We start from the raw sequence: 25,289 nt of genomic DNA on the forward strand, positions 1-25,289 counted from the left end.
CAACGAAATGGTTGAAGTGATATTTTTTTTAATTTCTTTTCATCACAACAACAAAATCTGCATGATCAAAAGTGTTGTAAACTAAACCAGAAAGAATTATCGGACTGGCTAAACTTCCCGATGAACTGGAGTAAGGTCCAAGTCCAAGTAAGCCTCGATAGTACGTGAGAAAATCGTCTCAAACTAGCGATACAACTTTCAAAATATAACTTGACATATCTTCATTTGTTAGAGTTATACAATTCAAGACGCGTTTTCACTCGAAAACAACAATTCTGTGAATAATGACACTCTGAACGCAGCGATTTCTCGGATGATGTTACCACTGTAACGTATGGCTGACAACGACTTGCTTCCGGGTTAGTCCCTCGTGCATCCGGGTACCTGGGATTGTCGCCGTACGGAAACTAAGAAAGATGGCGATTAATACATACATCGTCTGATATTTTAATTTCCAGTGTTTCTTGTGACCGGCGCCTGTCAGCAGACTCGGCCATTTTTTTCATCATTCCATTGTATTTAAACCTTGTACTTGACATTTCGCAATATTTATAATTCTCAACAAAATACCTCAACATGCCTCACTTCGCTCGTACTCAAAGCAGCCCCTCGCGGTATGATCACTGATGACATGACGAGAGAGAACCTTTTCGGATTTACATGTAAAACGGGGAAAGATACGCAAAACGTAATGCAAAGTCTGAAGCCAAATTAAAGTTGTAATTATTTTAATTATTTTTACTTGCCAAATATTTGCATTTTGGAAATGGCAAGACACGTTAATGTCGTTTAACTTTACATGTGACTGTCGGCCAATAAACAAAGTTTGGTTGATTCACAGTCCGCAGTTAGACTGCTCTTGCATAACTTCAACCGCATGCCTAGGCATGCCTTCCTTACGCAAGTTGTCTTAATTCTGGTTCACTGTCACTCCAAATTGCATGACAATATAGAATTAATCACAAGTTACATGTTATCTGAAAACATCACATTTTTATAGTGGGTCTGAAGTGTGATTTTAGTGAGTACCAAGAACGTCCTGTGTTACTTGCTGTGGAAATTCACCCGGTCAAATGAGGTCAGCTTCAGCTTCTGGTCGAATCAGGATAGAGTATGCAAATAAGGATGTTGCGGACTGGCTGATTATGTAGAAGGGGTGCAGAATTTGATTTGAAGTTTACAACCCTGTTTCGAATAAACGCTTGTAACTTCATGCATTTGGGTGCCCAATACGTAGAATTATGACTATAGCACATATTACATTGCTTGTTTGACGTCAATAGTGTCTTTTGAAAAGTGGCAGTTTACTTAAAGTCTCGTCGACTGATTTTCAATATGGCGTCGGTCATAATACTCATTAACATATTCATTTTTTTTTCAAATTACAAAAAAAAATCATAAAAAATAAAAATGAAGATGTGCTGACTTGAAATTAACAAACCTGAGTAAGCTACCCCCTGCGCATTAACACACCAGATATCAAAGCAATCTAACAAGAAGTTTTCACGGAGATGATGAAAATGACATTTTATGAAAAAAAATCATAAAAAATTGAAAATGGCACAGATCAACTTGGCATGAACAAAGCTGAATAGCCTCCCCCCAGGGAACATGCACACCAAATATCTAAGAATTCTGACTGTCACTTTCGGAGAAAATAATGAAAATATAAAAGTTTGACGGACACCTATGATTCACTCTACTCTCTATACTCTATACAATCTATACCTAAAGCTACGCTTTCAGCTTTCGCTGACAGCGGAGCTAAAAAGGTACACGTTAGGTGAGACATGGTATCTATCATGAAAGAACAGCGCCCTCGCTGTCAGTATTGCAAAGGTCTATTGAACCATAAGGATTACATAGGATGTGTGATTAATGGTCAGTTCAAAGTTGCAGTCCCAAAGTAACGCTACTTTACAATCTATATGAATTCCTGTTTTAGTAATATTACAGATCCAACACATTATCTGGTATCATAGTCTTACAGTGTTCATTTCAATGTTTGCCGTGACACAAAACTAGAAGTCCTGTGTTTGTTACATCTCTATGTGGAAATCATACACAGATCTGAAAAGTATAGCCTTGTTACAGCAGGAGTATACATGTACTATGTTTACAGAAACAAAAAACGTGTCAACTACTAGCTTCTGATAGCTAACATGGCTCTTTCCCTTCTTTTCCTTTTCTTCTTTTTTTCCTGGAAATGATCCGTGGCATCGGCAAAGAACTGCACTTCTTGTTGTTCCTCCATTTCTCTCTGTATAAATTGTAAGCCAGCTCTATTAAAACCTATGGTGTCCTGTCAAAGATAAGAATATATGAATTGTAACCCAGTTCTATTAAAACCTATGGTGTCCTGAAGTCACTGTGACACAAAACCAACCCTGTAAAAATCATAACCCTGCAGACTTCAGAAATCTATGGTGTCTGGTCTAAGGACACAATACAAAACATGTCAACTGCTCTTCATTGAAAACATTTACATCAACTAGAGATTTGACAAAATTCCATGCAGTATTCACTCCATGTTGTCAATACTAACAGCAATATAGTAACAGGCAAGTAAACTAATTTCTACTGCTCATCGGTTTAATTTTGTAGAAATAATCCTAACATATTGTTTTTGATTTGTGCAATACTGGTATACCCTTTTTGCAACAAGCATTACAAAAAATTCAGTTTAAAGTCGTGTGTGGTTACTAGTATCTTGAAATATTGTGGACGTTAAACAATTATGTGTACATTATCTGTAGTACTTCATCTTTGTGCTATGTTCCCCTAAAGCTATGCTCATCACGGGTTATTATTTAAACTGCTGCCTGCATATGACTTACCCTAAGTTCATGTACTTTGCTGACTGTGAATGTTCTGAGACTGTTGATAACTGGTAGCAATTCTTGGTTTGATGTTATCTGTCCATGGTGTACCCTGTCAAAGACAAATCCATATATTTTCACATGAGCATGCATCCATCAGCTCTGTGAGTCATTAACATTCAATGATAGTCTCAAAACATAACATTGGGTACACAAAGAGTAGCATACAACTGTGGCAGATCAACTATCGAGAAGTTAACCTGTAAGCATACTATTATTATTGAAATTATTATAACTGTCAACAGACATGGATGTAAGTACACTCACAGTTTGGTGGTGTTTCTGATAGTAAGTGGTCACGTCACATTACACCTTATTCAGTATTTATACATTACATGTAACACTGTCTTGACTAAAGGGTGATCATGTTGATACAATCAAAGCAGTGCTTTGCCCTTTGGGAAACAGTCTGTGTTGGGGTGACTCACAGTCCCTCACAGAAACAAGACTTTGATGTTACCCTTGTGATCATCAGTCCACATCTGTGTACTACACTCTTATTTGTACCTGCTGATGACTGACAAATTGTTGTGATCAATATTTTCCTGGTACACATAAAGTGAGTATTTTTACTTAAAGTAGAACCTACTTTCCTTTCACTCAAATTGGTTTCACCTTTACACTGCTTGCCAGAGAAATCATCTCTGAACTACTTTAAATTTCTACGAAAGAACTGAGTAATAAATAATAATCTGGTGTAAAAAAACTATACCTGAGTAAGAAGAACAGACATCGGCATGACAACTCCACAACCCAGCCAGATTTGATAAAAATATCCAGAAGTTTGAGGAGATCAATGACATAGTCAAATGGAAGAACCAGCAGAGATTTCTCCAATTCACTGTAGTCAAAGAAGTTAATGGAAAACTGTTATTATAAACAAATTTCTGGTTAAAAAATTGTGTTTGTCGTAAGTTTTATTTATATACTACCAATAAGACATTGAAAACAATAGTTGTATTTTTATATGTGTATTACCCCTGCCTTGCTTTCATCCAACATGACTCCAGTTTGTTAGTACTGTATATCATTTGGGTACTTCATGCTTAAAAAAGTTCAAATTACTTTCAGTAAACATCCATTCACCCTTTCCATTGCATAAAATATTATTCTGCCTTTAGCACTTTTTGGAAAACATTGTCTGATAGATTGTATGTTTCACTTTATTTGTAAACTTTTTTTTCAAGCTTGTAATCAACTGGATACAAGTACAAACTTACGTTGTTTACACAAACAAACTTACGCCACTTACAACTTAGACAAGTACAAACCTATGTACGTTGCATGCATAAATTTCTACATGTTCCTTTACTACAACAACTTACATGTACAAACTTATGCTGCATGCATACAAGTACAAATTTACGCATAAATGCTAAATCATGTTACGTCTTCACGTTTCACAATATTCTAAAATGATTTCCATTTATGTCATATCTTAGTCAGCTACATAAAGTTTGCAAAGTAGGAACGCGAAGTGTGAAGTAAAAAGAGTGAAATCATTCCTACACTTAAAGTTCTCTTATACACACCTTGATTTGACTTTCTTCAATACTTCTACTACATACTTGGATGGCTGTGAATGGATAGAAAGATAATAATGTCATTGTATATTATAATTATGATGCCTGTCAGTCATTTACAATCCAATATGGCTGCTGACTATTCTGTTTAATTATAAACGCCATACAAGAATAAAAGATTGCCGATTTCCTTGAAAACAAGACAGTGAACCACTTAATTTCTTTCAATTATTTCAAAAGGATCAGGAACAAGCTTTCATATGGTAAAATTTGGAAAGATTTTTAAAAAGTTTGCGTTTCAGGAAAATTAGTCCATTCTAACTTTAGAGATGATATCCCATAATACTCACCGATATGTTACCATATGCTTGAAGTATTGGATGCATCTGTGGAGCTGGAAGCTGTGGATAGAAATCACACACAATGAGTATTGTACTATTAACAGCCCCTTTATTCGATCCAAGGTTCTCACATTAGTCTCATCTCATCAGTAGATCACTCTTTTGTTCAGAAAAAAACTGTTTTGGCTATAATCCCGTTTTTCTAATCCAAATGAAACCCGGTATTCATGTATGATGCACAAACAATTCTTGGTACCTGCAATAGCATTTTATCTCATGAACTCTACATGTAGAACAAGAAGGTCATGCACACCTACACATGTAGTAATGAATGTGAACAGCGTGGAGCAGAAATTATAGTGTCATCTAAGAAATGAAATGTTTTATTATTTTATGATGCAACTAGGAAGTAATATTCTATTTCAGGTACCGAAAAAGTAATCATATAATTTATTATACATGTGATATTAAAATGTCAAAAATATTATTGTGCTATTAACTACACTAAAAATGCCAGAAAATTTTAAGACATGTATCAACACTAACAGTCTACTATACAAAAACAGTTTAATGGAGACTTGTTACTTGAGTTAAAAAAGCATATAAACTCGACCTGCGTCACTTTAATTGTGTGTATGATTACTCTGCAAAACTTAAAACAACTACGAAGCACATATATTGTCTGTAAGGTACACCATGACATGGCGCCCTCACACATCGGCCAAGCCCTCCCACTGGTGAGGGCGGAACTTCACAACGTATCTTACAGTCTACCAGGCATACCTCTTTTTTCAATGTTTTACATCGTCTTTCATGATCTAATAATTTAGCACTTTCTTCTTTATATAAAACAATGGCTTCCATAATTCTCTCTGCTGCTTTCACTGTCTCAATGGTCTTTTTTCCAGCCATATCAACCTCACCATCAGCAGACTCCCCAGCAATCTGAAAATAAATCATGAAATTCAAGCATTTCTACTTTCCTAATGTGGTCAGTATTTTGATTATAAAAGATTACAAAATTTGAAATTATTTTTTTGACAAATTTTGCTCGGCCTCTTTGAAATAATGAACATTCTCTAGCTATGTACATTTATTAGAATCAGAACACTTATTCCCTTGTAAAAGTAACCAACAGTGTCGAAAGTTACAGAATATCTTGATGTGTCAAACAGAATAGGAGAAGGTTAGGGGGTTCTTTCACTGTTTGATTCATATCCAAATCACCACTATTCACTTATGTAATACTCCAAGAAGTGTGAGTGCAAGGTTAGTGTACTTAGGGTATTTGCACGAGTGCTTGCAGTGTTCTCTGTAGTCGTACTTTCATGAGTGTAGTGGGTGAAAGTGCAGCAGAAACCATGGCAAGTAGGAGTGCAAATACCCCTGAGTACCCACCCCACTAGAACGCATGTGGCATAGGGTTCTGTTATTATTACATATGTTTCTGCAAAACAGCAAATTTCTGTAAAAATCGTACATTGCGATCAAGTGATTTTGTGTACAAGAAATGATTGCACACTAATGTGCATATCATTTGCATACAGGTAAGCAATAATGTTTTCAGTAATGCATGCAGTGCAAATGCCACTCGTGTGCACGTGCACCAGTGTAAGTAATCTCTGGTACACATGTAATGATAACAGTAGTATCTATGTGCAAGTACATGTTATCTCTGCTACATTTTTATGTAATAATTGACATCGTGATAAAAGGACAAAATGTGGATGGATGAAAGTAAATTGATGAGTTCTCCTTACCACTGGTTCATCTCCTTTCGCTATTGACTCCTCATAAGCTGCTTCCCGTTCCATTTCTCTTTCCTCTTCTGGGATTAATATCTCCTGAGTTATTTCCCACAACCTAAGTGATTTATCATGTGATCCGGATACCTGGAATAGTTCACAGATCGACCAGCATTTGAAGTCTTGTCCATATTTTACTTAACTAAACACACTTGTGTCCATGTCTGTTTTTCTATCAAGGCTGTCTTACTCAATATCTACAACACACCTACATACATGGCATTCATAACATGCACACATGCCTGTACCCTGTACATGTGCCCATGCTCACAAGCATGTGTGCAATACACACACGAGTATACAAACATGTACACATATGCAGATGTACCTATGCTTGAACATATGCAATGTATGTACACAGTGTCATGTACGACTTCTATCAGGAGTAATACCAACCATCTAATTTAAAATTACCAATAGGTAATAATTCCACTGTATCACGTATTTAAAGTTAAAACTCATTTCTGACTTCTTTTTTTTATCAATTTCATTTAGCAGACACTTTTTTCAATTAAAGAAACATTTTTTACACACAGAAAGTGTCTGCATACTGTTAATCCATGAAAGGAACTGTTCGGTAACACTTTAAACTCATGAATGAAACTATCCTCAGCTTGTTAATCATTTCTATAGCACTGTCCCCAACTTGTCAACTGTTACAATGCAACCAACATGTGCTGCCCTGCCTTACACTGTGTTCTAATTCTGCACCATGTTCTCGGTTGCGCCTCGGGCAAAAGAATGGAGGTTTACCAAAGAGTGTCCGATTATTTTTAGTTAATGGCCTCTTACTTGACCCGTAACTATCTGATAACTTACCACATAGTCTCCACTGTGACTTACTGCAAGACACCAAACTTCACCATGATGACCCTGTTTTATAGTAGATAAGTATATGATTAGTTATTTATTTGTGATAAATATAATGAATATTCTCATTACTGCTAATGAGCCATAAAATGGTCCTCGGCATATTTCAGAGAAAACTTTTTCTCACTGCATGACATCATAAACATGACTACACAATAGCAGAGACCCTCCACCCAACGTTTACCAGACCCTCCACCCACCATTTTACCAGCAGGTGAAGTAATATTGTTCAGGGTGTACAATATTACGAGAAAGTTATTGCATATAACAAAACACATTTTCTTCAATGTGTGGGTGGAAGGTCTACGACAATACAAATCAACTATTAAACCTGTACTAGCTGCAATTGGGACATTTTTGTTCATCTAATAACCGAAAGATATATTCACTAAAAATTTGGCAATTACTTATAAAAAGACATTGTATCTGTTAATTAATGGTCAATATTGTCTGTAAGTACATGTAGTGTAGTGACCAGTTTAAATCTTAAGCAAAAGATAGGTTTTGAATTTGTCACCATGTTAAAACTGTACTCGTTGTAACTGGAGTATCGTTTTTTGATCAGGCAACCACAGTATCTTCATGTAAAATTGTTAAAATACCAATAATTAGACATTATACATGTAAATCAGTGGTCGATATTATCCATAAGTAGTACAGAAACAGGTCAAAATCATGATCACCATTGAGGGCGCTGTTTTTTGGGTGTGGACCCAAAAAATCAATTTGATTTTATTTATCATGTACACAGCTACAAAAAATATGTCTACTAACAGGTTATGCAATATTATGACAGAACCCCATGGCCTCGCAATGGACGGTAGGGCATACAGAAGTTATTTTCACGAGTGATTCGGTTTATTCTGCTGTGTATTTTCACGAGCGACAGCGAGTGAAAATACAGCAGAATAAACCGAATCACGAGTTATTATTACATATGTACACCAAAAACGCAATAAAATGCAGGTGGGGAAGGGCGAACAACATATTCGCATGAATATGTATCAGGTCACCAGCTCATGTCATTCAGGTCAGGCAGAGGTCACAGACGTGAATTACAGCTTTGAACAAGACTAACATTTGATGACTGAGTATAGAATAAAGAGGTGGACTACAAACCTCTAATGTCTGGATATGTTCATACTTGTCTCCATCCCACTGTTTTACTTTCCTGTCTTTACCACCACTAAAGAACATATGAGTTTGAGGTATAAACTGTAAACACATAATGCTATCATCATGGGCAAAGATTGACTTGTGACAATCTCCAAAATCTAGACCCCATAGTTTGATGTTTCTGTCGGCTGAACCTGTGATCAGTAACTGGCTGTCCTACAGAAACACAAAGACAACAAAAATACATTAGAGTGTGTCATAATGTTACTAATCCTTTTTTTGAGGGTGTCATCATCTATACATCAATTTGAATATGCAATATTGCGGTTATAGAAAAAATAAAAGATCCTACCAGTTGACCACTGGGGGCGCTCTTTGGGAGGTGGGTTGTGATAGAAATGAATGCCAGTGTACATTATGTCACTCTGTCCTCTCCTTATGCATGAACACATAAATCAATGGCACTCTTTACAAATTCAAATAGTTTCATTTGTTTTCGAGTGTGTTATATTGAGAAACATTTGAAATTCTTGTACATACATATTTTGACTACGTCATGTATTGCCATGCTGTTGGCATCCATGTTGAACATGTTTAATAATAATATTGCTATTTGAACTAATTTGGTGCACCTTATCATGACTTCCTTTGAAAATGGCGACAAAACTCATTGTACTATGGTGTATCAAAATAATATTCCTTTGAATAGCACCACACAATGACAAACTTTAGTAGTAATTCAAATTGTCACAAAGTTTTCAGAAAGTATTAAATTTGATTTTTTTTTTGTTAAGCTTGAATTCCAAACATTTCACTAACCATCAAATTGTGTGTATTTACAAGAATGTTGAATAATAAAACAAAAATTTAGCAATAAAAACTGTATACTTACTGAAGAGATATCCATTGTTAACACTGGTAGTTTATGACCATATAAGGATAAAAAGAACTGTAAGAGAAAGATAACCAAAAGTAATTAAGAGGTTGTAAGTCTTGGACACATTCTGGATAAATATCAGAAAATCAGACTTTTTAAAAACGTCTATCTTTTTTCTTCTTCATATTTTCAAGCAGTGTTGACTAGTTACTAGTTTGACATGCATAACAAAGTTAACACTCTCTACAAGGCTGTAGTTTTATATAATTTAGTATTGAATGGATGAGTGCTGGCACACTCGGTACTGCTTTGAAAATGAGTTTTTTAGTAAAGGTGTGGCCCAGAGTGAACAATAACGTCACTGAACACTATAAAGCTTTCATGATGGTGAATAAAAGGATTTAAATTTGTCATTCAAATCTTGTACATGATGATTATGCCATATTTTGTTACCTACCATCAATTGCTAACACCCCTACCCACCATCAACAAGATGTCTGTTGAAGGCTAACTTGAAGTTTCATGAAATTCAAATCTGAAAATCCGTACACATTGTGTTATCTTCACTTTATCATTGTGTCTAAATTTGATGGAAACAAATGTAATTCCACATCAACATACTCTGGATGCCATATAAGGGCATGTGTACATATACTACCAAACCAGAATGACTATAGAGTTTCAATTAAGTGGCACAATGTCTTTTATATCTCACAAGCTTTTAGTTATAAATTACAGATGACATACACACACCGATAGTGCATAAACACATGAAATGTTACATTTTATTTCACTGTGAACGCAAACAGTTTTGTTTAAATCTTCCTTGTTTCGTCTGAAAGTAATGTTGAGTTGTGTTGACAGTGAGATATTAAATGTATCATTTTATATTCTTACACAGTACCACTGTCTGTATTTTGTTTTATGAAATTTGTAACAAAAAAACTTGTGTGAGAGGTTAAAAAAGAAGAGTCACCTCAATGAAACTCTATAGTCACTCTGGTTTGGTAGTAACACATTACTGTAAAAGTTTGTGTCACTAAAATGAAACTCTATAGTCACTCTGGTGTAGTAGTAACACATTACTGTAAAAGTTTGTGTCACCTCAATGAAACACTATAGTCACTCTAGTTTGGTAGTAACACATTACTGTAAAAGTTTGCGTCACCTCAATGAAACACTATAGTCACTCTGGTGTAGTAGTAACACATTACTGTAAAAGTTTGTGTCACCTCAATGAAACTCTATAGTCACTGGTTTGGTAGTAACACAGAAGTTTGTGTCATCTCAATGAAACTCTATAGTCACTCTAGTTCGGTAGTAACACATTACTGTTACAGTAAAAGTTCAATATAACATAGCACAAGCTGTATCTGTTCAAAATGTTCACATCTGGACAGCATACATACTTTAAAGTGAATATGTTTCTAGTGATTGTAAGACTAGAGTATTCCTTTGTGTGTGCGACAAATAAATAAATGAAATTAACATAAACGCTTACCTTCAATGTGTCTGTAAAGAAGACTTTAACAGTGTTATCTAGTAATGACACGGCTAGTAATCTCTGGTCTGGTGTAAATTTCACACATAACACATCATCTGACATCTTTAAGGTTCTATCATGATTAACTGACAGTCTTTTACTGTAGAAAGAAATATGGCAATAGTTTAGCTGCTATTGTACAGTGATACCATAAACTCAACGTCATACTTGTGACATGGTTTCCTGATTTGTTTCCATTACAACTGAATGAAGTGAAACAGTTTTTATAAGCAAGAAAAAGAGATTACATTACAGATTTGCATAATCAGAAAGTTTCAGAAGAATATGACAGAACTCCATGATGAGTGAGTTCAAATACATTTCAAATACTCTGGGTATTTGCCCAGTACTTGCAATGTTCTCAGCAGCCAAATTTTCATTAGCATACCAAGTGAAAGTTCAGTAGAAAACACTGCAAGCACAAGATCAAATATCCCAGAGTACTCACACTGGTCACAAATGCAGCATGGGGTTCTGTTATTATTACATAATGTCTGAAGTAGCAAATTTCTGTGAAAATCACATCGTGCGATCGATCGCTTCCTTTGGTATACAAGTAATGATTGTTTAATCATTTAGCATATCATTTGCATACAGGTATGCAATTATAATGTTTTTGGTATTCCACCACAGTGCAAATACTTCTTGTATAAATGTGCACTGGTGCAAGTAATCACAGGTACATACATGTATGTTATAATCTAAAGTACTTCAAATTTTATGAACATATGAGTCATCATTTCATTTACACGCTCTCATCTACAGATGGTTCAGTCCAACCTCATACTGGTTATGATGGACCATATCACGCTAAGAGAGTAAAGGTGAGAAGGGTTGTCATACCTGGATTCTGACACCTTGTCATCTTTGACAAGTTCAAACTCCCAGAATTTGACTGTGTGGTCAGCACTACCAGTAACAAAACCTTTCTGTAAAATTAAATTAAGATAATATCAAAATTAAAGTAAAATCAAATTCAGCACACGCTATATTCACAGGGCCAGAGACCACACTGCACCATCATGGGCATCCATACACTGACCTACCTTGTCTGGAGTTAAAGCCAGGGACCATACTGCACCGTCATGGGCATCCACACACTCCAAACTATTTCCAGAAGCAATGTCACAAATCTCCAGCTTACCTGCCTATAAAAATAATATTCAGAAAGAACAAAGAGTGAGAACAAATTTCTTTAATACCTCATTCTGGGTCATAACTATGGTGACAGATCAACTCGTCCCAATTTCAACTCGTCCAATTTCAACTCGTCCCACTCAACTCGTCCAATTTTTAACTCGCCCCAATTTCAACTCGCCCCATTTTCAACTCGCCCCAACTCTTTACAATATAATTTACCTGTGCATATATGAAATCGAAGCTAGTAGTACTCAGTTTGGAGGGTATGTGGGATCTCGTATTCCACTAATGATGTACCACTTGCGCTGTAAACACATACAATACTTAGTTGCATTAACTAGGGAGAGGAGACACGTCTCCAAAACCTGTACGCGCGGAAGTCGTAAGCGTGTCAGTCACTAATATTCTCCATGGTTATTATCATTATTATTTCTTATTTGGGTTGTAAACATTAAGTCCTAATGTGAAAAGTGATATTCCATGACTGAGGAAAGTTGTTGTGCTAGTATAAGTTCTAGATCTAGCCAAAACCCACATCACTTTCTAGCTACGAAATGTTACATTTGCTACGCTTCATCTGCGCCACACAGGTAAAATCATGTAATTGTTTCGGTCCCTGTACTTCGAGTCCATGTATCATTTAGATTTTTAAAATGTTTACTAGTGTTGATGGGGCGAGTAGAAAATGGGACGAGTTAAAAATGGGGTGAGTTGAAAATGGGGCGAGTTGAAATTGGGGTGAGTTGAAATGGGATGAGTTGAAATTGGGACGAAGTGAATCGCAATCCATAACTATTGCTAGTGAAAATGCACGCATGTTGAAACACAACTTTCACGTAAATACAGCTAAGCATTACTAATAAGTTGAAATATCTGGTTGCAACTTCGTGTTCTGAGATTATGTTCTTTTGATGAAAGTCATCATTTTTTTCGATTCAGTGATTGTCATTTTTGGCAATGTGTACCAGGGCCACTAAATTTTGTTCTAAACTTTTCTTTGGTTATCACTTTGTAGGTGGTGGCCAACATACATTTTTTATGACCTTGAAAAAAGGTTCATTAGTTTGTTTACTCATAGACCCTCCACCAAGGGTGGTGGGAGGTCTATGGTTTACTGCGCAAAGAGAGAGTCGTCACACAGAGAAAAAGGCTCTAGAGCTTAAAAAAAGAGATGGGTATAACATCAGATTTCAAGTGCAGTGACAAGTTTGATCTCAAGTTCATGCAACGCCATACTCTCAGTGTCTGAAAAGAAACACAAACAAGCCAGCAAGACAGCTGCCCACTACCAGAAACAGCTCAAATTATCCAAGAACATACAGATGCTGGACAAGTGATGATTCAAGAAGCCGTGGCTCGAAATATTTAACATGTCCAATACATTCCAAGAATATCAAAGCTGATCACACTGGTGTGACAAATGCAAGATTCACTGTTGTATTATGTGTGTCGATATCAGGTATGTTACTGACAACAGTTGTCATACTGAAGAGGCTGAAGAAAATACAATGTGTGAAATCCCCAGAGATATCGTCATTCTACTTGCTAAAAAATGTTTTATTACTTTGTTAGTGAAGTCAGAGTACAGACTGAATCCAGGGACATTATTCCGTCAGCAAATATCGATCCTGGTCATTGACAAAAAATCTACATCTCATAAAGATGAAAGTAATATGAAGGTGCTGAACGAACGGTACAAGATAGGTGTGAAGTTTGCTCTAAAACTTGTGAGTACAGAAAGTGTACTGTAACTGATCTCTGAGTTTGCTTGAACACAGTACCAACACCATTCACTTGTAATGATGTCTGGTTCGTATATTGGTATTTATAGGCTAAGCTATCTCTCCCATTTCTCGATGTTCAAAAACAGACAACCCATTGATCAGTTTACAGAATCACTACTATCCTCACACCAACACTAAACCTACCTTGTTTCCAATCACACAATGTCTGTCGCCAGGTACAAACATAGAACACAGTGCATAGCCACATTTCATTGTACGTATACACTGCTGTGTGGATCTGTAAAAGTTAAAAGTTAAAAGGAAACTAGGTTGATCAAAAAATGTAATGAATATGCAAATGATGTCATAAATATGTAAATGTTATCATAAATATGTAAATTATGTCAAAAATATATTTTAAAATGTCATAAATGTGTCAATTGTATGCCCAAGTAGCAGTAATAGGTAATTGTGTGGCTGTGGTTTCAAACACTTGTGTGTGCTACAGAATCTTCCATCTATTACAGTCACAGAAGTCATTGTTGATGACCAGAAATTATAATAAACTACTGAAGCTTTAGATTATCAATATCAGTCAAATTAATTGTCTCTCACCTGTTCCATACTTTTACAGAGTCTCCTGAAGCAGACAATATGGCCGTGTCATCAGAACTAAAACAGACTGATCTCACATCGCTACGGTGACCAGGCAAACTCAGAGATGAATGGTTCGATTGTTCGGGTTTCTTTTCTGTTATAACTAAGTTGTATGTATCTAGTGTGTTATTGTTCAGTAACAGTAAAATCTTCAGGGTATTTTTATCCAGAATGAAGTCAAATGAACTGTAAAAGATAAAAAATTTGGAATTTGTTAACAAATCTAGATGAAATAAATATGTGCAAATCTTCACCTGTCTGACATCGAACAGGGCAGATCAAAAACCAAAATCACCCCTGTTCTAACAGACTTTTTTCTCTCAACTGTCAATTCTATGCTTCGACTTGATCAAGTTATCATAATAATTATGTACTTTGAAAACTGGTAAATGCATACATTACTTTACATACATGTACATCATTGGGTGGTATGAGACTGATGTGCAGAGGTACGTTTATTTGTATCTAAAAATCAAGTAGATGATCGATGACGATTACTTCCGTCGAGTTTAGAGCTCTGAATTACCAAAACAATATCATACTACAACATCAAAAGTTAACGAATGGCAAAATACTTTTGATGGTGCAAGTAGTTTCTGTCATTTCTTCATTAGGTTGCTGCCATATCTGTGCCCAATATGTACCATTCATGTCACAAACATATTTCAGATATTGCTGGTTCACAAACATTATTTTTTGCCATACAATGTATTTATAAACATTTATTCAATGCCTTTGGTCTTCAAATTTAGTATTTGGGACATGATTACATTAATCTGTGTCAGGGTTTCTAAGATAAGGCAGCATTTCACCAGTAGTAGGAATCATCATGTGATTTTACTTTTGAATGACCAAAAAATGCTCATCAGCTTTGTCGATAAAATGACATTGTAATTTGAACCTTTGATTTGTCTTGGGCTATGATCTTCACAAGAATGTCAAATTCCATAGCTACACCTTATTCATATTGGCTGACAGTTTGAAAGTCACAGTATTTGATTAGCTGACAGTTTGAAACTAAGAGCATTTGATTGGCTGACAGTTTGAAACTAAGAGCATTTGATTGGCTGACAGTTTGAAACTAAGAGCATTTGATTGGCTGACAGTTTGAAACTAAGAGCATTTGATTAGCTGACAGTTTGAAACTAAGAGCATTTGATTGGCTGACAGTTTGAAACTAAGAGAATATGATTGGCTGTTAGTGTTAGTTTGAAACCATCAGTATTTTATTGGTCCACAGTTAGTAACACAAAAGATCTGATTGGACCATAGACAGTTGAAGGGGAAACCACTGGACTATCTTTGCTTGGACAATGACTAGTTTGGTATACACACTATTCAACAGCAGAACACTCTCACAAACCTGATTTTCCTATTAGCTCTGACAACATTTAGTTTCTTTATTTCATCTTCTATGGCTAGAGTAACTTCAGTAGTTACCTCATCAATATCAGCTGACTCTCCTATTGCCCTGGTGATGAAACAAGGAGAAGAATACATTGATACTTGTACAAGGAGAAGACTACATTGATACTTGTACAAGGAGAAGACTACATTTCATCCCAAATAGTTCTATACTTCTATAAAGCACATCGGTGCTTAGTCTAGGTCCTGACTGGCACCGTATTACTTACTCAATGTACTCCATTTACTATCCCTAACTCTAGTCTAGGTCCAAACGAAAGGTGTCAAGTGTGTTTGAACCCCATGGTGAGCGAAGAATGAATGGCACATGTCAGTAGTAATCCATCACAAATTGACATACTGTCATTACCAAATGTTTGTAGGATGACTCCTCCCCCAGTCTGTTTAAACTAAAATCATGTGGGGACGCGAGGACGTCATCATGTTTACATGAACGCTGCAGGAGGTAGCACAAAAATCGTTGGGACCTGGACTAGACATGGGATAGTAAATGGATTACATTGAGTATGTGATATGGTGCCAGTCAGGACCTAGACTAACCAGTGCTTGTTGCCTAAGAACTGTAGTGAGGGCAGTGAGTACAATATCTACAAAGTAACAGAGCAACTCACGTCAATTTCTTTCTTGCCTTCTTCTGTTTCTTTTTCAGTCTCTTGGCCAACTCTTCCTCTGTACTGAGAACAAACACTTCTAGAGATGAATCAGGTCCCTGTAAATCAATTCATGGACATTTGATGACAACAAATTCTTTTTGTGTGTTTTTTCTTCTTCTAAATCTCTATCAACTGTTGAGTGTTGTACTATCATCTCATTAGCAATTGACAAATTACTACACATAGTTTCACAAAGCTAGAGTTACTAGTTTATGGCAAATAACCTTTGAACCTAGTACAAGAGAAAGTATCATTACGTTTTCAATCTGTCCTTATTGGCCATTCTCTTCTGATAAAAATTCCTGGTAAAACTCTATCTTACACCGTAACTTCGATCCATGTGTGTAACAAGGCCCATTGATCAAGAAACTCCACTGAAACATTTAGAGTCTTAATATACAGTACCTTCTTCAAACTACATCAAACTGACACTTACATGACAGGCCAGCACACGACCTGTTGGATCTATTGCCATGGAAACCAATCTTTCTCTGCTTTGTCTCATTACTGAACCTGCTTTACTGCATGTTAAAATATTCTGCAAATAACAAAGTAACAAAAACACATAAACACATCTACACGTTTTATTTTACAAAACTAACACAAGAGAAAGTTTTTTGTACTAAACGTTTCACTTTCATGTTTCTCAGATGGGAATCCTATGACAGTCAAACAATAGCACTCAAGTACTCTTTATGTTAATTATCATGTCTATCCAACTTCCTAAACGATACAAATCAATGGATGACATCATCGTTATACTTACATCTTCATCTTCTTCATCCTCCTCTTCTCCTAAATTAGATTCTTGAGTTTTTATTTTCTTTGTTGGTGGTTGAGAATCTTCTTCCCCCATCTATTTCCAGAAAAGTAAGTAAAACTTGTAATTGTGCTCAATTTTGGTCACTTTTTTCATAAACAGACAATGAGGGTTTCTTTATAATCATTATGTTGACCTGTTTACTTTATAATACAAAACATATCTTGGTAGATGTGTCTCACTGGAGAGAATAGTGTAAAAATATAAGCAGAGCATAATACACTTAATCCAAGAAAGTAGGTCATATAAGCAGCAACTCAGTTTCGCACTTTCTGCAATCTTCAACGACTAAATCAGTTTTTCAAGGTCTATTTGTTCATGAAATAATATCTATTAAACATTTCATAACAAGATGATTGGAATAATCTACTTCTTTTGGTGGTTTTCTGGTGAGCTTGGTCGGGGAGTAAATATTCTCATGGTGGTACTTTGAAAACAATTTGGATCTTTTGTTGAGTACTTTAATCAATGCTGAAATGGGCCACCAATAATACCAATGTGTATTCAATAATGATGTCACTACTACGTTGCAGTGCAAGTAACACTAATGTGCACGCATACCAATGCAAGTGATCACTAAACATGTGTAATATTGGACTTTTCTCAAAATTACAAATCTTACCTCGTCCATGTATGTAATATTCCAGACTCTAAGTTCACTGTCCATGCAACCCGTAACAAGTCTCTTCTCATCTGGTGTCAGAACAAAACCCCAGACCTAACCAGAAAAGCAATATTATAAAATATATAGATTACACAAGCCTCTTTGTTTCAATTTGTAAATTGTTTATTGTGTTGGCCTTTGAAACTACATGTACATAACTGGTACATGAAAGATGTTTTGAGAAAGAAACAACTTGCACTAAGGGACGATTGCACAATGTTGCACAAACTCAACAAACGAACATCGTTCATTTGGGTCAACCCCCTCCTCTCCCCTAAATGAACGCTCACAAGTGTGACATCAAACATTTATATATGATGTAAACTATGATGAAAACTTTAGCAGTCACACCACTATGATCGATGTAATGTAAAAACATGATGGTAAACACATTAAAATACTACCAGAAACCCAGCACCGTATCTCACATTAGAAGTAAATTTCTACCAACTTATCAACATCTCAGTAGTAAATATAAAAGCTGGTATCATTGACGGAGTGAAAGTTTTCTGTTGGAATTTACTTAGACGTGCGAAATTGAAGTTCAGCAATGGCACTGATGCCAGATGCCAAACCTCCTTCCCCAAAACAACCAAAGTTTGCTTGTTGAGCTTGTGTGACATTGTGCGATTGTCCCTAAAATGTTTAGCATAGGTGTTTATAGGTGTTCGTCACCTGTGTAAACTGCCTGACTAATTATGTCAAAGTTACATACATAGATAAAATAAATAGTGTATAGTGAATGGTGTCCTATTCAGTAGCCCTATACAAGCAGCACAATGGCCATTTCTACATTGCCAACACACTTTGGAGTATACAATCTGTAAAGACCTTCAAACTTTGGTGCAGCTATATATCTGGAGAGAGCTTGGCTTAATTTTCAAAGCGAATGATATTCAATGGAATGGCGTCGACACTAAGCTCTGGGATGGACAGTAAGAATTTAGTCAGAAAGTTTGCAATAAATTACACAATACGTATACTGGTAGTGTAATGATATGAGTATACCACTCACCTCTGTTCTATGTCCTACCATAGTTTTAAAACAATGCTGTGTTTCTAGGTCCCACCATTTGATGTAAGTGTCTTTTGAACTGCATAAAAACACCAGGAATAAAAACAGGTATTTAGTCACAATATCAATACTGTTTTACAACACATTTACATTTAGTTGTATTTTGTATGTAAAATTGAGAAGTGAAAAACTTAAGATAACAAAAGAAAACATGGGATCATAACACATAGCCTTGGGGAGCATACACTGCAGCCTCTACATGTATAAGCACCCTGGATTAAAGCATTCACATTGCAACCTCCATTCTACCAGGTTCCAAATTATACAGCTGGGTTGATTATGGTTCAAATCTTGCCCAAGGACTTCAGCCATTCAGAAACAAATGACAGCACCGCGGCTCGAACCTGCAGCCGGCAGATCCCAAGCCAGCCACACTAACCATTCACCCATCATGACTCCCCATAGAACACACACATTGTTGAAATGGTTGCCATGGTAATTCTTACCTTGATATGAGTATATCTCTATTCTTCATAAACTGACAATGTGTAATCATGCCTTTATGTCCTTTCAGTCTGTATAAACCACTTTCATTAACAACGTCCCATACTATCACATCAGTATCCTGTTAGTTCAAATCAAATATATTTAATTTATTACACACTTGTTGAAGGGATATGGTCTGAAACTTTTTGTTATTTTCATTTCCAAATAAAATGTTATTTATAGTTTACTTCCACTGTCCCTTGTTAAATCATTAACATCCAATGGCAAAACTCTCATCTGGTGTGATTCTTATATTGTATTATTTTATAATAAAATGATGTCATTTTATTCTTCTATATTATGGACTACATTACCACAGCAGTTTATACGGTAGCAGATTTGCCAGTGGCTGTTAGTTTTTACACAAGTGACAGTGAATGGTTAAATATAAATAACATTTTTTTGGAAACAAAAATGACAAAAATACTCATGAGTCCATAACTTGACCCCCCCCCCCCCCATGCACAGTCCAAGAAACATTGTCTTAGTCCATGATAGTTCAATTAAAGTCACTTCACTGAATTTAAAAGATAATCTGTGTCAGTTATTATCACTTTTTTGTGAATATATTACTGTTACAAAAAAAGGTACAATGTAGGTTTGTTAATCCTGTTTTCTTGGCGTACAAACAAATAATCCCCAGGTACAAAGTGATATAATTGTAAAAATTAAAATATTTTGTTTATTAATCTTAGATATCATTCGTCTTGTATGATATCATTTCAGTAATAAAGTTGGCACATTTGACACACCTTTGTTGCATCATAAACTATACAGGGATGTTATTTCACAAGGGGAAAATCTTGAAAAAAAAAAGTGCTCTCATGTTTTGATGCACATGGCACACGGTACCCCTGGTAACCATTTTATGGTTGTTGTGGCAACCAATCAACAGCAGCCTTTGCATGACATCGACTGTCACCATAGCAACCAATCAATATCTCACTTAAAATAATCAGTCAATACACTTACTTTAGACCCTGAAACCAGTCTTGTTCCATTGAAATCATAATTTAGTGCTGACACAGCTGTTTTATGTCCATGAAATGTGACGTCACAGTCTCCAGATATCATACTGAATAACTTAATAGTGCCATCATTGTAACCTACAGCTAAGTGTTTCTTGTTTGGACTCTTAGCAATGGCTGTCACCTCATGCTTGTCTCCTTGTAACACCAAAACCTAGCATTGAAAAAATAGTAAAACAAATCAACCAGTAATCAATCAATGTCAACCAACCAATCAGTGAATCAATCAATAAATCAATGTGAATCAGTGAATCAATCAATGTGAATCAATCAATCAATCAAACAATGTGAATCAATCAATCAATCAATCAATCAATCAATCAATCAATCAATCAATCAACACATTGACATGCTCAATCAATCAATCAACCAATTAGTGAATCTAAAAGCGCCAGTTTCCACTATGATGTAGAGTTCAGAAGCACAGTAGTGTTAGAATGCATTGGAGAATAGAGATGTCTGTAACCCTGTGTGTAAATTCTCTTTGAAGGCGTTAGTTATGTAGTCTAGACTAAACGAACACAGTATTTTGTGAGCCTACCTTATCCGATTTCTTGATATCCCATAGAAACACGTGTTCAACAGCTGGTACTGCGGCATATTTACCATTGACGCCTTCTACCTCTACGAATGTCACATTGGCTCTAGGACTACCAACAATGCCGAAGAAAGCACTGTTGATATATCGTAAATACTGCTTAGTTAGGCCCATATTACCGTTTCACTGTAAACCACGTTGTTGAAACGAGCATGGTGCCTGGGTCAAAGGTTACAGTGATTCACTAAGTCATTGAGAATTCAAACGTTCACACTATTTTTTTTCTTGAAACAACCACATTATTGTGATGTCTAAATAGAGTTTTAATAACAGAAAAAAATTAATAAATCGTGTGTATATGGGCGAATTGATAAAATTGTCTAAATTGAACCGCTAAAGTGTACCTTTGTAAAATAAGAGCAAGTTAAGCGGTCTTATTTCAAGATGGCCTCCAAAGTGTTGATCGCTCTATCCATTGCAATCGGCGTGTTTTTCGTTTTTACGGGTAGTATAAAAGTTACCCCTGCCATAAATAAACAGATACACGATGAACTGGTAAGTGTTTATCAGCAGGTGTCATATTATATCGATAAAAAGATATAAATAGCGACTCATTGTGTCGTTGAATGCCAGATCACAACAATAGAACACATGCCACTCATGGGATATTGGATATTCAGTTCCGCCCCCCTTTCATTGATTACAAACATATTGCACATGTTACAAAATACACCTTTATTTACAAATTATTCAAATCTAGGAAAATTGTGTATATAAGCTGTTATTCACACAGCCTAACCGATATACAACACTCCAGAAAATGATGTTTTGTAAATAATGTTGCACATAGTGACATAGTGCATGACATTAATTTTGAACAAAAGAACATCGGATTCCAGACTATGTACATTTATGTATGTATGATACATCGAATACAACTTTTTTTTTAACTGTGAAAAGATACTTGTTGTTTAGGCATATGTTGTTTCATACTGATTTTTCAAGTAGGGAAGGCAGAATAAAAAATATCTATAAATCCAAAAATAAATACTCAATCCTCATACTAGCTATTACTATAAATTAAAAATAAATTCTTTTTTTTATCCAATATGAAATAAATGATGAATAATTTATCATTACTTTTTAGAGGAAGAATTTTGGTAAATACGCCAAAGACTTTCCATTGAGGCAATACACAGGATGGAAACCTAGATCCAAGATGTATATGAAGACAGTGGGATGGATGGAAGTCATATGTGGTGCCATTTTGGTTTTCTTGCCAAGTAGTAAACTTAAAAATTTAGCAAATCTCATATTACTGGGGATAATGACAGGTAAGAGACAATATCTGATGTAAATAATGATTTTTAGTGACAGTCATCAGTGTTTTTTCATTGCATCTAACTGTCACTTGCGATTTTTATCTCTTCATACTACATTTTTGTGTGTCTAGCTTAATCGTTCACATGCTTTCTGCAAAGTTTGTGTACATGTACACTAATGTGAATGTGAACTGTATAAAGTGATTCTCCACCTAAATTGTAACTGCATTATTGTACATGAAAGCTTTTTTTACAATAAACATTTTACACGACAATTTGTCAATAGATTGGCACTTGGATCTAACATTTTCCACCCAAAATCATGTCAATACCTGTAGATCTAGCAACATGTAAACCTTTTACAAACAAACATTTAGTTCTCACTATGACAGACGGACGAATGGACGGATGGACGGACGGACGGACGGACGGACAGACACACATACAGACAGACAGACACACACACACCCGCACACACACACACACACACACACACACACACACACACACACACACACACACACACATATACACTTGCTGTATTCTATACCAGTACAATATCTCTCATAACTTGAATATATGAAATTAGCTAATAGACTAGACTATCTGACATGAATTAGGCATACAATGTTTTTATTGCTATACATAACTTCACAGCCCTAATACCAGTTTTCTCTTTCTCTGTCATTTCAGGTGCAATCTATACCCATTACATCATAGGTGATGCTATGGCCAAATCTACTGGAGCTATTGTATTTTGGGTTTTACTAACGTGTAGATTTATCATAGCAATGCAGTTCCAGCCTCCTAAAGAAGTTAAACAGAAAACACAGTGAAAAGTGATTTAAAGATAGATCATTCACTTGTAAATACATAGATGTATGACAGCTTAAGTCAATACAATGTATTAATACACAGTGTACTGGTAGTTCAATGTGTGTACATGTAGGTAATTCACAAAAAAAAAAAACTAAAAAGAAGTTTGTTAGAAGATGGCAATAAAATATTGAAAAGAAAGAGCAATAATATAGTTAGTCTAGTAACTATATGTGTGGTTATTTCTATGATCTCTCTCTCTCCACTGAAAGTCAAATGGACAAATTCTGCAAAAAATCTAACTAAATTTCCTGCTGTGGAAAGGATGAATAGTGCATGTAACTAGTAATCCATCATCCACTGACAGGCAGTATTAATTAGTTATTTTTGTCAGTTTACTACCAAATCAACCTCCAGGATTAAAGTAATTCCTGTGAGAACACGATAACGTCACCGCATTTAATCAATGATCCAATAATAAACTATCACTGCCGGTGGTAAGAAGGAAATGTCTTGCTAGATAAAGGCATATGACTATATAGTGGAGAGAGAGAGAGATTGAAGAAAACGACCACACGTAAAGTTACTAGACTATACTGCAGGACAAAGCAGAGCCTTAATGTGAGGACATTACTCACATTATTGTATGTGTGGTGTCCCTCTAGTCTGTAAGGTACACTATGACGGGGCGCCCTCACACATCAGTCAACCTCTTTCACAGATATAGCAGGCTGGTGAGGGGGAAACAACATGACATATCTTACAGTCTTGTGTCACCCACAATGATCTATATTTGCACGAACACTCTTGGTTCCTGATTTCCCATTGAGTTAGATAGGGTCAGATATGATTTGATATTATGAGTAGTATCTAGACTAGGGTAACTTGTCATACTACATGTAAGTCTATTGTCATCGCGGCAGGTTATGATGCAGGAAATTGGTTTAATTCTGTAATTTTGTGAAATGTTGGAACCTCAGTTAGGGGTTTATATGGCAAAATTTGCCTAGATTTCAATACCTTGTATCATAACTTTAGTGAACCACAGTATTAAACACACCAGTGAACTCACATAGATTTTAATGGTATCGTACACTGAAATTGTAAAATGATATATGGACAACTCATTGTCACTCAGTAACTTCTATTTGTAAACTGACTTTATAACGTACTATCTGTACCAGGTGGAAGACTTGTAATGTTAGAAATAGTGATGCTTTTAATGGAATTTGAAATCAAACCTTTTTTTTTCAATACATTCAATTTTTGTAATTAGGCCTAGAAAAATAATTGTTTGGTTCTGGTTACCCAACCCCCACCTAGCTTTTCAATGCTGACCCAAAACTTTTTTTTTTACGTATTCGAGAAAAAAAATAATAAAGTCGCAAAAATTGTGCAGTCTCATGAGAAATAGTGGATGCAGAAATTGACATCAACTTAAAAAGACAATATAAAACTATTCTTCCAATCTGTAATGGCTGTACATCTGATGAGAAGAAATAAACAACACAGAGACCATTTGGAAAACAATGGAAAACCTGAACTAGTCTACTAGACACTCACATAGAAAAAAAATATAATAAAATAAAAAATGTACATACCCCACCTATTCTGAAATTGAACATAATCGGAACCACACAATTGTTTTAATTAGGCCGTACTTAAAATGTTTTTGTAAATATTTGTGAAGACTCCTTTGAACACATTTTCCTTCAATACTTACTATGCAAATTATTCTTTTCATTTCTCCAGATAAGATTATTTATACCATACACAGTTGAACAAAAAAATATGGAATATATACTCTGGTCGTTCTATGTCATGACAACTCATGTCTATGTCACTGCAACGTGTGTCTACATCACTGGTTCTGCTGTGTTTGAAATACGAGTCAAAACATTCAAAATTGCCATGACTTCCCCTATTTTTCTTTGATATTACTGACGCTGGTATAATTATGTTATTCTTCAGTATTTCTCTTCATTCA

General features: G+C 35.6%; 2 protein-coding genes across 2 annotated transcripts in view; one reads left to right on the forward strand and one right to left on the reverse strand.

Moving 5' to 3' along the window:
* Window positions 1-1,836: 1,836 nt before the first annotated feature.
* LOC144454032 (WD repeat-containing protein 3-like) lies at window positions 1,837-21,368 on the reverse strand. Its single transcript, XM_078145440.1, has 24 exons — window positions 21,168-21,368; window positions 20,571-20,780; window positions 19,559-19,677; window positions 19,053-19,131; window positions 17,996-18,091; window positions 17,320-17,409; window positions 16,990-17,091; window positions 16,512-16,609; window positions 15,839-15,946; window positions 14,434-14,661; window positions 14,023-14,116; window positions 12,001-12,102; window positions 11,798-11,883; window positions 10,913-11,054; window positions 9,427-9,483; window positions 8,538-8,750; window positions 7,368-7,421; window positions 6,504-6,635; window positions 5,527-5,688; window positions 4,753-4,803; window positions 4,412-4,455; window positions 3,592-3,720; window positions 2,838-2,931; window positions 1,837-2,302 (listed from the first exon to the last, which is right to left on the reverse strand). Exons 1-24 carry the CDS (start codon window positions 21,336-21,338, stop codon window positions 2,144-2,146), a joined length of 2,820 nt encoding a protein of 939 aa, XP_078001566.1. The 5' UTR covers window positions 21,339-21,368; the 3' UTR covers window positions 1,837-2,143.
* Window positions 21,369-21,608: 240 nt separating this feature from the next.
* LOC144432776 (putative acetylcholine receptor chaperone) overlaps window positions 21,609-25,289 on the forward strand; it is a 4,011-nt gene continuing 330 nt past the window's right edge. Inside the window, exons 1-3 of the mRNA XM_078121057.1 lie at window positions 21,609-21,719; window positions 22,312-22,498; window positions 23,180-25,289. The exon at window positions 23,180-25,289 is cut by the window's right edge and continues 330 nt beyond it. Coding sequence (XP_077977183.1) covers window positions 21,609-21,719; window positions 22,312-22,498; window positions 23,180-23,322 — 441 coding nt within the window. The 3' untranslated portion in view covers window positions 23,323-25,289. The remainder of the gene's footprint in view (window positions 21,720-22,311; window positions 22,499-23,179) is intronic.

Source organism: Glandiceps talaboti, chromosome 3, assembly GCF_964340395.1.
Source record: "Glandiceps talaboti chromosome 3, keGlaTala1.1, whole genome shotgun sequence".
In the NCBI taxonomy this organism is placed as follows: Eukaryota; Metazoa; Hemichordata; class Enteropneusta; family Spengelidae; genus Glandiceps; species Glandiceps talaboti.

Bases quoted from the DNA above. Each gene is read 5' to 3' on its own strand.
- LOC144454032 (XM_078145440.1), bottom strand. From the start codon at position 21,338: ATGGGCCTAACTAAGCAGTATTTACGATATATCAACAGTGCTTTCTTC. The intron at 20,781-21,167 runs GTAGGCTCACAA...TTTCAATGCTAG, and splicing joins ATATCAAGAAATCGGATAAG to GTTTTGGTGTTACAAGGAGA. The intron at 15,947-16,511 runs GTGAGTTGCTCT...TTTCATCACCAG, and splicing joins AAGGCAAGAAAGAAATTGAC to GGCAATAGGAGAGTCAGCTG.